A 16672-nucleotide genomic window follows, 5' to 3' on the forward strand; every position below is an offset into this window, starting at 1 on the left:
CACAAAAATCCTCCCTGCTCCTATAATATTATAGACCTTTGTGAATGTAATTTATTATACTGAAATCTCCTTTTGTGCTGCTTAAATCCCATTACTGATTTACTTCCTCCTGAATACATTATCCAAAACATAATGCTAGCAGTGCCAAATACATCACTTCATTAATCATTTGTATGCTACTCAGTCTCCTCAGGCAGTTGTCTGCTCTTCGATGTCCTCAAACTATTCTTATTCTCCTACATCAAGACACATTCAGGGTGATATTGGGATTGGGGGCAGGGGGGAGTTACCCACAAAACCCATGATATCCTAAATGGTCACTCACCTGTGACTGTTATTGCAGAGCAATATTACTGTCAGTCTGCCAGTCAGCCAAGAGTTACAGACCACCCATCGCACATCCTCTAGCCCAGAGTGAATTCTGATGTCTTTCAACAACCACCAGTAAAATCCAAAACTGTGAAAAGGAACAATCTGACAAAGAATTAATAGAAATAAAAGTAGTCACAAAAACAGTCAAGCATTTAATTCTTCCCTAGAAAAGACTAAGAAAAAGGATTTAAAAGGATTAAAATATGAACAAAAGAACAAAATAAGGGCAACGTGCCTGCTTTCATGCCTTGCAAGTACACTGTCTGCTAAACACAAAGCCTCACTAATGTCTTATGGGATTGCAGCAAAACGTGTGTTGATGAAGTCAAACTTGTGTATGTTTTCCTGAAACCAGTTCTGCTATTAATACTGATAATAAAGGCTCACCTCACTGGTTGGTTGGTTGGTTTGTTGAAGGAATTAGGGAAAGAACATATAGAAAGAGATATTGCCAGGGACAGTATATATTTGTAAAAATTTGAGATGGCTGAATATAGTTTTGGTTTTATTCCAGATGACACTATTTTGTAGGAAAGGACATACTTTTTGACGCTAAGTGTTTTGTATTCTTTTTAAGGTAAATGAAAGAGAAATACAGCCAAAAGGTGTTATACTTTATGATGTTTCACTTCAAAATGGTGGACATAGAAGAGAAACAAATCACCCTACGTGTGATAAATAAGTATTTTTTGCTTTAGAAATAAAGTAAAAGAACAAACAGTCAGGGTAGCACAGCCAGAGTAGGTGGGCTTTACATCTTTGCTAGACCTTAGCTGGACTTATTAAACTACAGTAGAGTCTACTGCATTCTGCAGTCTCTAGCCTGCTGACAGCTGTTTTAGATTATCAATTTTAGCAGATATATATCTTTACAGCTGCTCTAACCTCTACAAGCAATGTAAAAGCTGTCTTCACTACCGGAGAGTCCAAAGAGCTGTTTCTCTCCTGTCCACCCAACTTTTTTTGAGAGAAGCAACTTTGACATGAAAAAACCCTATCTGTTTCCAGCTGTAATGGACATGAGAGCTTTGATCGCTGAAGCAAATTTTGCAGGCTGGATACATTTCTATAGGTGACATTAACAGCAATCAGAAGAGATTCAGTTTACACTTCAAATAAAAATCAGCATACATGCAGTACATAAGCCACATAAACGCACCCTGTGCTTTGGCCTCTCAGTACTTACAACACAAACAAGAGCTATAGTCCAACATCAAACCCAGTATTAACCCAAACAAAAGCTTTTACCACAAAAAGTGGTCTTTCAAATGAAGTGTTCTTGGATATCTATTGGATTTGTTAACTGGAATTCATGGGAATGTGCTATTACACATATTGAAAAGGATTAAAAAATGAACTGCCTTGATGCACTTCCTTAACACTGGCCCCACGATCCTGCAGCCTCAGGAGATGCCCTTTCCAGGTGACTGTCAGCTATCAAAAGAGTTGCCAGCAAAGCCAGTCAGAACAGCCACAAGAAGAAAAGAAAAAGAAAAAAGAATCCTTCTAAAACTTGGAGGATGGGATGAACAAGAATTCGGACAAAGTCAGAACAGCACTTCCTTGGATATATTATTATCTCAGATGGCAGATGCCAATAATTTCACAGGTTTAGATCTTCACCAGAGTCTCTGAACTGCTCCTGGTGCTGCAGAACCTGGTTTATATCTAACCCTTTGTATTGGGTTTGTGTGGTGGCGTTTTGGTAGCAGGGGAGGGGGCTACAGGGATGGCTCCTGTGAGAAGCTGCTAGAAGATTCCCCGGCTCCAAGTCAGACCAGCCTCTGGTCAAGGCAGAGCCCGTCAGTGATGATGATGATGGTAGCGCCTCTGGGAGAACAGGCTGAAGAAGGGGAACCTGCAGTGGGGGAGGACATTGGAATGTGAGAGAGAACCCTCTGCAGACACCAAGGTCAGTGAGGAAGGAGGGGGAGGAGGTGCGCCAGAGGAGGGGATGCCCCTGCAGCCCGTGGTGAGACGGCAGGCTGTCCCCCTGCAGCCCATGGAGGGGAGTGGGGGAGCAGATGCCCACCTGCAGCCCGTGGAGGACCCCACACCAGAGCAGGTGGATGCCCCCAGAGATGGCTGTGACTCCATGGGAAAGCCCGCGCTGGAGCAGTCTGTGCCTGAAGGACTGCACCCTGTGGAAGGGATCCATGCTGGAGCAGTTTGTGAAGAACTGCAGCCTGTGGGAAGGACTCACATTGGAAAAGTTCATGGAGGACTGTCTCTGGTGGGAGGGACCCCACGCTGGAGCAGGGGAAGAGTGTGAGGAGTCCTCCCCCTGAGGAGGAAGGAGCAGCAAAGACAACATGAGATGAACTGACTGCAACTCCCATTCCCCGTCCCGCTGTGCTGCTGGGGGGGAGGAGGTCGAGAAAACTGGGAGTGGAGTTGAGCCTGGGAAGAAGGGAGGGCTGGGGGAAGGTGTTTTAAGGTTTGGTTTTACTTCTCATTATCTTTGTTTTGATTTGATTGGTAGTAAATTACATTGATTTTGTTTTTTCCCCAAGTTGAGTCTGTTTTTTGGCCATGACCATAAGTGGTGAGTGATCCCTCCCTGTCCTTGCCTTGACCCACAAGCTTTTCTTTATATTTTCTCCTCCCCATCCTGCTGGGGAAGGGGGAGGAGCAAGCAGCCTCATGGTGCTTTGTCACCGACTGGGCTTAAACCATGATACCCTTTACAGAGCATTAAAAAAAAGAAAAAGAAAAATGTCCCTAACTCTACAGTTCGTACTAGCTGCGTTACAGTGCCAAGGTCAGTTACCTTGCTCAGATTATCCTTGCCAGTTCTGTCAGTGCCAGCCACGCAAGCCAAAGAGCAGCCACCCGTGAGATGTGAATCTGCACTCTGCTTTTATAGATTGAAAGTGTTGGTCCATATTACATTTTTAAGTAGGTATAACTTATTCATTCAACGGAACGTGCTCTTGCAGCAAGATTGCTGATTCCACTGGTATCTTGGACTGCACGATACTCCGTCCATGCTCCTTGTGCTACTTCACAGTGGGACTGTCTGCTCCACAATCCAGTCCAGTAAAAGGAACTGGACAACAGCTTTTCTCCAAGCAGAGAAAGAATGAGAGCCTATGCGAAAGCCATGGAGGAAACCTGCAAAGAGAGAGTAGGCTTCAATGCAGGTCTCTCTTCAAGGTTTATTTTGCATGAATTTGCAGTGTGAAGAAATGCTTAGGCCAGAACTTTTTCTTGGCTGGATCTGCCTTGTTTCCATTTCTTTTTTTCTGTCTTCCCTTGTAGTCATTGTCTTCTTTTAATCTCCACTGGAGTTTAAGAAGGAGCTGAGAATACAGCTCCATTCCTTCAGAGCAGCAGTCAAAAGAATACTAATTAGTTTTTGTCTTTTGCTGTTCTCATGCTTTAGTTGTAGTTAAGCCAAAATATCTGACTCCTCTGTCAATAGCAGAAGAGTGCAGAGACCAAACACATACTTGTAAGATAAAGAAATAATGACTGCTTCCTCAGTTCTGTAAGAGAAATTAAATCCTGCTGTTTCAGGGAGGTGTAACATTATGTACTGCCCTATGCAATTATGCAGTACTGCCCAGCAATTATGTCTGCCCTGTGCATGAGGGTATTCACTGTAGTCAAAGTCAGCAACACATTCACTGACCAGATTTTCAATGAGACCCAAGTAGCTTTCATGCCTGCCAAGAGCTTCCCCAGTCCTACTAAAAGAGAAGCAAAAGGGCCATGTTTACACAACCCTGCCCCTCCTAGCTTGCACTGCTCAGACTGAGCTGTGTACTGGCTCTCACTGTAACAAAAGCTTTTGCTGTTACAGACCTGGTCCTTACACATTTTTTCCCTGAGCATCTGGTACTGGGTGCTAGCATAATACATGATACCACAGAAGACAGACCTTCAAGTGTGCCAGGACTGGCCAATGTAATAAAACTTGGTCTACATGAGAGTCTGCCACCATGTTGAAGGAATATTTGCACTTTTTAAAAGACTTTTGAGGGTCTTTAGCCACAGCTTGTTTGTAATACCTGCATTAGTCCCATTTAACTAGCAAATACTGCCTTCTCTATTTCTGCTGCATGCTAATCCAAGAAAAATGAAGACAGACCCTCAATGCCTAGCATCAATCCCTCCTCTCCACTGGCAAGGTTAGCCATTATCAATATATCACATGGCTGGCCTGCAACAAGATATTAATTATAGAGCTTAAGTTATAAACATTAAGTTTTCATGGAAAGAGAATTTAGTCCATAGGATTCACGATTCCCAATTTCTCCATCTACTTGTGCCCCTGACTTAGTATGCAACATTGGCCAAATCAGATTATAAGAGCTGTATTAAACTGGGCACAATACTGTTTACATACCTCAGTGAGCACTATAAGGGCTTTTGGCACGTGGACAAAAAAAAAAAAAAAGAGTGCTAAATGCAGTAATCTGCTCTCATAGAATTACAAGTCAAATAACGGAAAACCATCAATATCCCCCAAAGAGCCTTTTAACATCAGGGCTCTAGTGATAGTTTTCCCCTGAGGGTCTCGATGATCCTTCTTTTCGCTCTGCATGCCGATTCACAGGGGCACTTCCCTGTATTAGTCATGCAGATCTGTTATTTCTGATGAAGCGGTAACCAATCTGTGTAAGAAAATGCTGGAAGAGAGAATCTCATTCTGCTAGGACATCTTTAGTAAGGCTAGGAATAAGATCAGCAAGAGTGAGTCTGCTTTTGCTACTGGAAGTAATATCCAAACCACCATGCAAACACTCCTAGCACATCTAGGGTGTGACAAAAACTGAACCCCTAACTTTTTTCATAGCTTTTATGCAATAGCTGTGGTCTCAAATGGCCAAACTATCGACAAGAGGAGTTCAGTCTCCAAGCTTATTCCACTGCTAGAGTAATCTGCAGACCCGCCAGGAAGCAGTACTGCTGAGCTACTGCTAAACAGCAGCAACTATCAGAACGCTTCTTCCCAGTTTGTATTCCAGAGGCACAGAAAAAACTATCAGGTGGTACAAACTCTCAGTTTCTCCTGACTGCGAAAAAATTTGAACTTAAGCTAAGGCAAAAAACTGTACATGCCATTAGCAATTCTCTAGAGTTTTTCAGCCATTTCATTTTCCACATTTGTACAGGTTGACTGTTCTTAACATTTAAACATGGTATTTGGGCAGGACTAAGCTCATTGTCTCCTGTCTCAATACTGGAGGAAAAAAATAAGATATCCACATGCTAGACTTCATCTGTAATGGATGGTGCCCATGTCTTGAAGATTATCTTGTTCCACATGTATGTTTTAACTTCTGATTTGCTACACTAAAAACATAACTGAGGCAGTTTTTATATACAGGAATGAAGGAATATATAAAACATTCTTAGCTGCATACAACAGACATGCTAGAACAACGATCACTGGTTTAGGCATTTTAAATCAAAGGTAATAGCAACTGGGACAAGATTAAGATTCTCTGATAAGCTGGTTTTCAACTATTTACATACAAACTATTTGTTAAGTAGAAGATGCCTTCACTGTAAATATTACTAACAGAGGGGCTAGCAAGGCATTATAGTCACAAGATTCAAGTTTAAAAGACTTTCAATTATTTGCAAACTATTCCTCACTGCAGGATGCATACTAACCTGCAAGTAATGGAATAATATACTTACACTTTTCTTTCAATATTAATAACTACTAAAGATGTTTTTCCTTCTGAACAATGCAACTACTTCAGTAACACTTTACTACTATTTCTAAAGAGAAACAACCCTCTCCCACAACAATACTCCACGCAAGTACCAAGACTGAGTTTCTGTCCAATCTAGATGCAAGATAAATATTTATTCAGACATAAAAGTCCCACCATTGGGAGAATTTTTATGGATAATTTGTATTATAATACACAAGTCACTCGTCTCCCAGGATTGCTTCAAAGCCTAAGTTAGAATTTGCAGAAGGATTATTGTATTTGATAGAAGGCTTAGCTGTGGGTCTAATAAAAGCCATGTGAAAGAGGGCAGAAGTAATAAAAATCAATAGTCCAACGTTGTTATATGGTTAGGAGCATGGATGTTAACAACACAAAAAACCTATCATGTTATTTATCAGTTTTCGCGTGCAAGCTGCAAAAATAAGGAAGTAGCTTTAAAAAAAAAATCAAAATAACTAAATCAGTTATTAACAGCAGAGCATATTTTCTACTTAAGACACTTAAATATTGGTGTGCTACTCAGTAGCTACAAATTACTTGCACCATTTACTGCCAACTAGTAGAATGGGCAGGAACACACAGGTCTGCCAGCTTGACAGATTTGTGGAAAAAAAAGACTCGGGTATCTCAACAACTGTCAGAAATAAAACCAAACTTGTTAAAGCATACAGGGCTTTAAGCTAACCTACTAACAGTGAAAATTCAACACCTAGGAAGATATCCATAACCTAACAAGTCACAACTGGGTGCCAGTACATACCCTCCTTGTATTAGGAAATTTAGAAATAATAAGTGAGAAAAGGGAAAGATAAAATGGAAGACAGTTTATTAAATTAAAACTACCCTAATATTAGAAGTCCATTACTTTCTTGGAAGAAACATTCTTGAGGAATTTCCCTGCTCTGAAATTTATAATTATTTCACTACAGAATAAACAGCAAGCATCAGATATAATTTGTAACAATAACTGGGAATGCTTATGATGCTCTCCGACTTTACAACTGGATTTCAGACATTAATATTTCTTGCATTTATTTAGTCTAGTATCTCAGCTACATTCTGTTACTTACACACACGCATACATGCACTAACAGAAAAATGCAACATTTCCAGGATTATTGAGGTTAAGTCTAGGTACTGTGCCATTTAGTACTCTAATTCTATCTGTTCTCACAGAGCTTAGGCAGACCTGGGCCATGCACTTCAAAACCATGTATTCAAATGGTCATCAGAAGTCACACATGATAGCACTGGAGGGCACTGTATCCCAGGGGTGCAGCCTCTGCAGCAGACAGAACTAAGGTTTTAGGAGTTAGAGAGAGATATCTCTCCATTTTCTAAAGGAAAGACAGTGCCCAAAGAGATCAAAAAAGTCATAGACCCACATGCTTCCCTCCTCATCCATCCTTTACAGGTGCCACACTAAACAGCAAGATTATCAATGGAGTGGTATAACACTGAACAAAAAAATCCCAGCTGTTTAGGAAGGAGACACACTTCTGCCCTCATGGTGCTTCCTTAGGGACATCAGAGCAAAGTTTGCTCCACCGTACGGTGCTGTTTCTCATAGGGCTTGATCAAGTCCACGTGAAGTTTGATATATTCCAAGTTGGGCATGAACTTAAATCCCAACTCTGCACAGTTTCAGATCTTTGAGTTGCGACCAAGCGCACTAAGAAAACGTGCCACAGGATGCAATTTAGTAAGGAACGTAAAGATGGGAGCTGGAAGACATTTCACAGAACTGTCAGCATTTATGATGGTGTAAGTGTATAAATTTTATCAACTATGGATACAATGTTTTGCTCTCTCCCTCTCAAAAAAAAACCCCAAACCCAAAACCCTACCCAAAACCCCAACAGTCAAGACAATGAGACAAGGCCTAATCAAATCAGTCAATTTTTTGCAGGATTCATGTACTTTTAGTTTTCTTATTCTGCAAAGCAGTGGCTATTTAAGGATGGTTGAAATAAATGCATTCAGAGATAGAAAGAGAAGCTAAAATAATCTGAAACAACTATCTTTGGTTGTGAACCTAGAACAGAATTATAGACAAAACAACATTAGTGTAAAAATGTTGCCTACTTATGCAGCAGAACTGTGCTACAGTGTAGTAAAAACTCCTGTCAAGCTTCCTCTGTGAGAAAAATAAGCTCTGAACTGCTTTTCATTCCTGTTACACAGGCAACACAGCTTTTAGAACAGGATCAGCCTCCTCTGTGGCCCATGCCCCTTCACAACAGAATTGTTAAAACATCTCTGACTTTGCTGCTAGATATGCAAGAGCCAGACTGAACACAGCTTGAATTTCCAATCTCAAGCTGATATGCAGGGCTGGCATTTGGAAAAAAAAGTGTCTTTTTTCCTGTAAGCTGGGAAAATTTGATCTAGCAGGCTCCAAGTGGCAGTAATTGTGGAGCCCCACAATGCTGTTTTAACATCACTTTTCAGGAGATAAACAACTTAGAAAGTTGTCATGAAAGTCTCAATGATTGCAAAGCTAAATACAGCTGGTGTTCCAGTTCCTGCTGTTAAATGGTTACTTTCTGTATTTGGGAACTGTTCTCTAAATGAGCATTAGAAAAAAGTGAGAGTCAGGACTAGTTCAAATCTGAAGACACATGAAAGGAGCTGACAGAAGGCAGAAACAGGATTCAATGATGAGAAAGAAGTAGCAGCTACAAGGCTCCTGGAAATTTCTGAATAAGGGAAAAAAAAAAAAAGATTGCATCATTCTTCAGAGAACTTTTCTCAATGGTTGCAAGTCTTAGCTGAAATTATGGCTCTTACTAATCAGTTACATACATGTCACCACATCCATGAGTTCATTTATGTATAAATTTCCCAATAAGCATAGTGACACAGTAAATATAAAACAGCAATTCAAGTACTTTATACCAGGCTATGTTACTGTGAGTCATTGTGAGACTTTTGCTGTGTATGGCAAAAATACAGGGGAATGAGAAGGCAAAACTGTGAGCGTCCTCTGCCCTCCTAAGGTTCTTGGCTGGGCTATTTTGCATGGCAAGAGCCAACAAGTACAATTGCAGGGAAAAGAAATAGCCATGGTCAGTGTGGGTCACTACATTTCTTCCTCTGCAAGATAGGCCAAAATTGTCTCTCCCCTCTCAACACTGAGGACAAGCAGGACCTGGAGTGGAAAAGAAAGCTAATGGTCCTCAAAAATTACTCTTGCTGGTAATGTGTGACACAAGATCTGGCATAACCACAGCCACACCCCCATCTTCCAGTGTCGCTTCTGGAAGCAACAACACTGCTCCCTCCGGCAGCCCTCAGCCCCAGTTAATTTACAACTCACAGGGGAAATGAGGAGCGCTATTCCTGTCTTGTCAGCAATTCCCAAGGAACAGTTTCAAGAAAATGTGGTTCCAAGGGTATTCCTACGTGGCTATGTGACATGTCTGTCATTGTACATTATGTGCATAAGGACCCAAAAGAGAAAGACATTTTACAGGTATTACACAATTATTTTTTTTAAAAAGTTCTCCAATGAATTTTAAAACCATTCCCACCCTCTTACTTCTTTGCTGACCTCTGCTATAGGAGTTATAAGCTGAATTACATGTTGACAAGCAGTCATGAGGTCATGGCAATTTTAAGCTTTTTGAGACAAAAACTAGTTTTATTTTTCATGTTCACGCTATGTTCAAGACAAAGAGTCCACACATTGAAACTGCTTCAGTCTCTGAAAGACTATACTAGGAGCACAGACTGATCTGCTACACCAGCAGAACATGCATGTTTGGCAGTATCATTCATCCCAGCTTCCACACTAAGCACATTGCTACCAGCAAGGTGACATCTGTAAGATGGACTTGGCCAACCCACTATACCAACTGCTCATCATACCATCCTACGCTTTACTGGCATCATTAAAATGATAAGAAAAAGGTTGTACGAACCTTGCCCAAGTCATTGAAAATCTGGGGGCATTTTGCCTGTGATCAGCAAAGCTCATTAAGTAGCAAACTTCTTGTCATTTTTATAAAAGAACTGCAGATTGCCAAGAAGGCAGCATGATGTAGGAACAACTCCCCATTTTCTGTGTGCAATGTAGTTTACTTAGTTCTGTAAGTTACATACCACATAATGCACAACAGTGAACTCTGTACTTTCATAGTGTAGACTCTCCTACATTTTTGTACCTGTACATGCCGTATGTAAAATAAAGGTTTCTGACCCTACAATCATACTGATCGCGGCAGACATGTCTGCACATGTTCTGGGACTTTCTAGATAGAGGGATCTTTCTGCATTGATATGATTGTAGGATCAGATCCGAAGACTGTGACAACAAATGGTAAACTATTGAGATTCAACAGCAACAGTTGAATTTAAACACAGCAATGCTCCAACAGCTTTCACATAGAACAGAGGCTCAAACCAACATGATTCAGCAGAAAATGGCAGAACATGCTTTACTGGTTCAACTCTGAGGAACCCCCCTCAAAACCCATGCGAATATTTGTTTTTATACAGCTCTCATCCTTTGGGAGGTGAAAGGGAAAAAAAACCCAAACCACTGCCTCCTTATTACTGCAGACCAAAATTCATTTTTCTTGGTATTTTGCCAGTTCAATTCCCAAAGAACAGCACCCACCAAGCAAGGTCACAGAAATTATTGTAAAAACAAGTTTCCTTTGTGCATGAAGAGGAATGAATCATTTGGAAAAATGTGACATCTTCAGTACTATTCCTGCCACTATGCAATATTTCTCTAAATTATGCAATCCATCAATACAGCATTCAAATGTATTTTTGGAAAAAATGACCTTAAGTAAGTTTCTGCATAACAGCAGCGAGCGCGATTTCTCAGTGACAGTGAAAATTTGGAGAAACAGGAACGCTGGAAGACCACAGGCCAGCTACTCTACAGTAGAAGCTTCCAAACCAAAACAAGGGCCATCTGAAAACCCGAACAGTGGCAACTCTGAACAGTAAATCATTGAAGTAGCCCTCCTTTTTTCTTTCAGCTGCAAAGAAATTTGAATGAAGGTTTTGCAGAATGGACAGCAAAGTATCACACAGTCACAGGGACACCTCAGCTGACAGGTCTTGTGGCCTCCTTTGAGGTCCTTCGCTACATGATTTCATTCCTCCTGCACCTTTAAGCCCCTTCATAGCTAGGTATTTACAGATATCGCTGTTACCAATCTCAGAAGTTGAAGTGCAATATGGCTCCTAATACATCATTATATGTTATCTGGCAACACCTCAGAGTTAAAAAGTCCAACAAAACCCTGTTTAGTAACAAGTTCTAACTACTTTGCTCCAACTCTTTTTATTAGCTTCCCTCAGCCCTTAAAATGTGCTAAATCTGTTAACTAAGCTAACTAGCAATATTCACATAGTTTTTGAAGGGAGAGATGCTGTTATATGAACTGCTGATCATCCTGAGACATTTTTCCTATGCATGTTATTGCAGCAGATGAGGCATGCAAACAGCAACATATCTAATGGGTAGACATAATCCTACAGGAGCCAGACTAGAGCATACAACCACCGATACAGGAATCTCATCTTTTTTTGTTATTGACATCTCACATGGCAGTGGAGCTACACAATAAGTAACTCATGGTTTTTAAATGATTTAGTTGTTGAACAGAGAAAGTCATCTCAACCACTAATATACAAGTGATTTTTTGTAGAAAAAGGACCTAATTTCACTGTCTCCAAAATCAAGGGCAAAACTTGTAAAGGTAACAGCAGTCCAGGATGACATCTTGAAGGATCCTGATACCCTTTCAATTCTCAATTAATTCACTACATGATTTACATAACATGAAACCAATATAAATTCTGAGAATAATCTTCAATACTGTGATATAGTGTAATTAGCAAACAGCATCATTTTAATCTAATGTCATAAGATAACGGTCTACTGTTTCTGCCAAAGCAAGCTGAAAATTCAACGTTTACGTATGTTACACCAAACTCTTTGGTTCACTCAAACCCCTGAATCTTGTATGCCATTATCATGGAAATTCCCACTTGCAAATCAATGTCTAAGATGTCCTGTGAAACAATCTGAGATAGTGCTGCACAGCTGTAAGTCCAAAGGCTTTCTGCCTCCATAAAGTAGGTCAGGTAATCACCTAGTAGCGATGAGAAAAATCTTTTCTTTTCCCTATAAATTAACCAAATAACTGAATTCTGATGAGCACAAAACCTTATTTTGCTTCAAAGCAAGCCGAAAGGGAAAACTGGAGCAAAATAAAGGCCTCACCATCTTCAATTAGTGAACAAATATTAGACATTGAGAAATCAGTTTTAGTTTTGTATAGTACAATTGGTTTTAAATGCTCTCAGAAATTTATCTAACGAAATGTTCATATACAGCACTATGCATTTCATCCTAAAAGCTAGAAGAAAAGAGCAAGTATGAAACAGCAAATAATTTCAGACTTCTCCATGAGAGTATTCGTCGGTAGTTAAAATTGCACCACGACTTCCACTAAGCTGCACCTCAGCCACAGCACTATGGGCTTTTTTCCCCCCATCAGACCATCATACTTCAAAAAGAAACAGTTACAAAATGTTACTGAAACTGTGGTTTTGTACATTACCATGGTCCTTAACTTACTGAAGAAATACATAAATCCAAACAAAAATCCTACTGTGCTGTACACAGATTTCTCTTCCAGGTAAACAGCTGTACCTGCTGATGAACCACCTAGAGAAACAGGACTTGGACTGGGTCTGGAGGCTCTTCAGAGGTTCCTCCTACACCACAATGAAAACAGGATTTTCTACATTGCTTGCTAGATTTTTGTCTACCTGGAGACTGCCCTCCAAAGATGGAAATCCAACAGCTTACCTAGGTAATGTGTTTGAATACTTTCCATGCCTCACAGTTTGAAAGTTTCTCCTACCTCAACTAAAGCTTCCTTGCTATGTTTTACAGGGTTTTTTTCTTTTCCTGACCTCACTGGTGATACAGAATAGCTTGTTAACATTTTCTTTGCAGATACTTCTACGTACCCATTTCTCCCCTCAATACTTCCCTCTCAAAACAAAACAACGCCATTTATTTCAGGGTCATGGCTCCTAGACTTCCAATCATGTTGCTGTATTTCCCTCTCCCTGTCAGATGTTTGTTTTTTTTTTAAACTGCAGTAACCAAAACTGGACTTTTTTTAACTTTAACCTTCAGAACATCATGTAGGAGAAGAGGTTATTTTGTGCATTTTACACTGGCGTCAGTGCATCTCGGCGTAAGGTCTATTTCTGCTGTAAGCGGTGTGATGCTGCACAAAGTTTGCAATCTGGTAGAACAGTCAGATACTCTTCATTGCAGGACTTCTGCCCAGCCAGCCATTCTGTACTCCTGTGGTAAATCATTTCTAACCAAGGGTGAAATGCACTCTTAGCTGGATATCTACCGAAGGGCACCTTCTCAAAGGTTGGATGTCCAATCTATTCTAAACTAGTCTGTACAAAATGCCTCTGAACTCAGTGAAGAGTGACAATGCATCTCATCCAATGCTAAGACAGATGTACGTGGGATGAACTGCCCTCAAGAGAGGCACTCCTCACAATTTAGCAAGGTAAACTGGAGAGTTAAAGTACTGGTTTATAGTTAAGTTAAATGATGGCTGTCCAATTTTCAGACAGCTATTCAAAGTAAAATACGCCTGACATGCACTGTGCGCTTTCCTCATTGATCTGGGCTCTGTCCCTCACAAACCAGAGAAAGAGCAGGAAGCATTTTATATTTTTATCACCCAATATACTTGTGTCCCCACCCAGCTTAATGCCTTTGGCCATGCTTGCTAAAGTAATTCAGCCTCTTAACCAAAAGCACTGCACAGTGCCAGTCCCAGGAGAGAGCCCTTCCAGAGAACCCCCCTCGTTGGAGGCTCTCATTTTCAAGTGAAGTATCAATTAATTACTCTGAATATAGGATTAAAACCAGTTTGTTATGTAGAAGACATTTCTCCTGCTTTCTTATTAGAATGACACTGTTTCCCATGAGAAAAGCCTTACTAAAAAAAGTCAAATGCTTGCTGTAGGAACTTTTTTTCTTTGTAAATAACTTACGGGGCCAAGTTAAGTTTTAGAAACAAGCAGTAAGGCTGGTTCGAACAGTTTGAGAACAAATTTAAGAATACTCATACATATAAGACACACCCACCCCTGCTCTCATAATTTCGACAACAGTGATTTCAATGATGCACAGAAATTCATTTTGAAGCCAGATAAATTTTATTTGTTTTTCACAAGAGGAAAGCAAACACTAAAAAATACTGCAACCTGGCATGCTCAAATATAAATTCTCCTTGACAGTGGTATGGGAGCTGTGGAAAGCACTGCCAAGGCACTGCAAAACAGTTCAAATATCAGTCAAGCAAGACTTCCAGGAAAAGAAAAGGTGTAACTATGGCATGGCAAGAGGCATTGCAGCATCCAAAGCTTACCACATGTGAGAAACCACCTCATCTAAATCTTGTTCCTAGAAAGCAATCCACAAAGCTTTGATGACAAAGGTAGCTCGCTTACATGGTCCTCCTTGCACTTACTATGCTGTCCTGGGGTTTAACTTTCATACCCATGTCCTCTCCTCCCCACTCTCAGACAACTGTATAGATTTTTGATAATACTCGGTCCTTGCAAAAGAACACAGTAGATCCTCTTCAGTAACCAAAGAGCAAAACTAGAAGTGCATTTTGTACCTCTTCAACGTCAGCAAAACTTCCTTTTAAGAGTTAGCCATTTCAAATTTGCTTCGCTGTCACACACATGCTAATGGGAAGCTGCTCTCCAAGCACTGTTTTTAGATATTATACAATAGGACTTGATTTCTGACTACAAAGTGCTATATGTTGGGCATTTAGGGTTTTAAAATACTAATATTCTCAGGTTCATTTACTTGCCAGACCTGAAAATGCCATGCACAACACCTAAAGCTGCACCTAAACCTGGACATCTGATTTCTGCTCTGAGGTGCATTTTATTGCTTGAGTTTAGCACATATGTTCTTGACTAATTTTGTTAGCGATCTACAAATGCCAATTATATTTACAAACTGTGAAATGCACATCTATTCTCCTATTTTCTTCCTACCTGTATACATACAAGTCTTTTTAGACATACTTCTGTGGGATTTGAACACAGGAAAGGAACTGAATATTCTTCGCAGCTGATGTGCAGGTGGACAGCTTTGTTTCCACAGCGCTCTATTCCTTACCTGATCTCTACTCCTTACCTCAGAGGGGTTTTATGTCACACTGTTGCTGCAGAGCCCTCTGCCACCTCAGTCAACCCATCTCAAGTCCTGCTGCCCAGGTTGCTGAGAATGTAGAGATGTCCTCCAAATGCAAATGTCTACTCTCTAGATTTGGTTTTAGAGTGGTGCAAAACCCTGCTTAGGTCTCCTAAACTAAGATGAATTTCAAACAGATCAAAAAGGTTTTAAATAGAGCAAGAATATTATTTTTAATATTGTAACCTGAAATTCACCAAGTATCTTCACTTCTCGACGCAAAGCTAACAATTATCGACTCAAAGTAACCAGATAAATATCTAGCAGATCTTAGTAATATACTGGACATTATAACATTGCTTTGCCTACAAAGTGCAAGGACACAGATTTGGATATTACATTGAGAAGAGGTTTGCGGGTCCCTTGCCAGATTTCTTGACTACTTTTCACAAGATACTGATGGGAGGTCAACATCTGTTCTAATCAAAGCTCTTCAACATCATAATGCACAAGAGAAAGTCTTCATGCATGGGAACTTTATATTGCTTGCATCACACCAGAAAAAGTGTAAAAATAGAAACCCCAAACAAACACCCTCCTGCCCCACAGAACATTCACCCGTTACCACCACCCCTACTTCTTCAAACAAGTCAAGCATATCCCCATTTAATTTTTTATGAAGGTAATGACAAAAACTTCAGTTGAAGACAAGCAGCTAGATCATCTCATCTGTCCTTGGGCTGACAAAGGGATGACCGAAGAGTATACATTGTAGTATTTAGTTTGGTCTGAATATATTGATGAATTGGATTCACCAGAACAGTGTGGATGATACACAAATTTATTTATCTTTACCTTTCAGCATTGCATTCTCCTAATACATGTGTAGATTTTTGTTACATCTCTTACAGACCAGCACTGAAATTTACTTTAAATTGAAGACCATAGTTCTGAACAATCCTTCTGGATCTGACTGGCCTTAAATGCTCAGCATTTGTTCCAGAGTAGGAAAACCACAATGGAGCAGGAGTGTTGATGCAATAAAATCTTAGTGGATGTTTCAACTTGTACACGTGAGTTGTCAGAACCATAATGCAGTAATAGAATATGCTCAGTCATCTGTGTGATCTAAGGATACAGGCATATAAAGCTTAACGCTGAGATTTCTACTACTAGAGTATGAGCTACACCAAGCAAAAGCTTTTATGCTCTAAAAGTGAAGTTAATTTGATTAACACATCATAGAAACAAAGTTGCAAATGACTCACCTAATTTGCTATTCTTATCTTAGACACCTGGTACCTAATACTGAAGTAACTGTATGTACTCAAGTTATATGCAAAACAATAGACCAAAGAAAAAAAAAAACCACCAAATCAAACCT

The 16672-nt window shown here is 40.2% G+C and overlaps 1 protein-coding gene and 1 long non-coding RNA gene across 2 annotated transcripts in view; both read right to left on the reverse strand.

Annotated features, from left to right (window-relative positions):
* LOC128150161 (uncharacterized) overlaps positions 1 to 440 on the reverse strand; it is a 53899-nt gene extending 53459 nt beyond the window's left edge. Inside the window, exon 1 of the long non-coding RNA XR_008237960.1 lies at positions 326 to 440. This is a non-coding gene — a long non-coding RNA (uncharacterized LOC128150161). The remainder of the gene's footprint in view (positions 1 to 325) is intronic.
* Positions 441 to 4439: 3999 nt separating this feature from the next.
* Positions 4440 to 16672, reverse strand: part of HHAT (hedgehog acyltransferase) — a 113141-nt gene continuing 100908 nt past the window's right edge. Inside the window, exon 11 of the mRNA XM_052806640.1 lies at positions 4440 to 4537. Within this exon, the coding sequence (XP_052662600.1) occupies positions 4440 to 4537 (98 nt within the window). The remainder of the gene's footprint in view (positions 4538 to 16672) is intronic.

Source organism: Harpia harpyja, chromosome 13, assembly GCF_026419915.1.
Source record: "Harpia harpyja isolate bHarHar1 chromosome 13, bHarHar1 primary haplotype, whole genome shotgun sequence".
Taxonomy (NCBI): Eukaryota; Metazoa; Chordata; class Aves; order Accipitriformes; family Accipitridae; genus Harpia; species Harpia harpyja.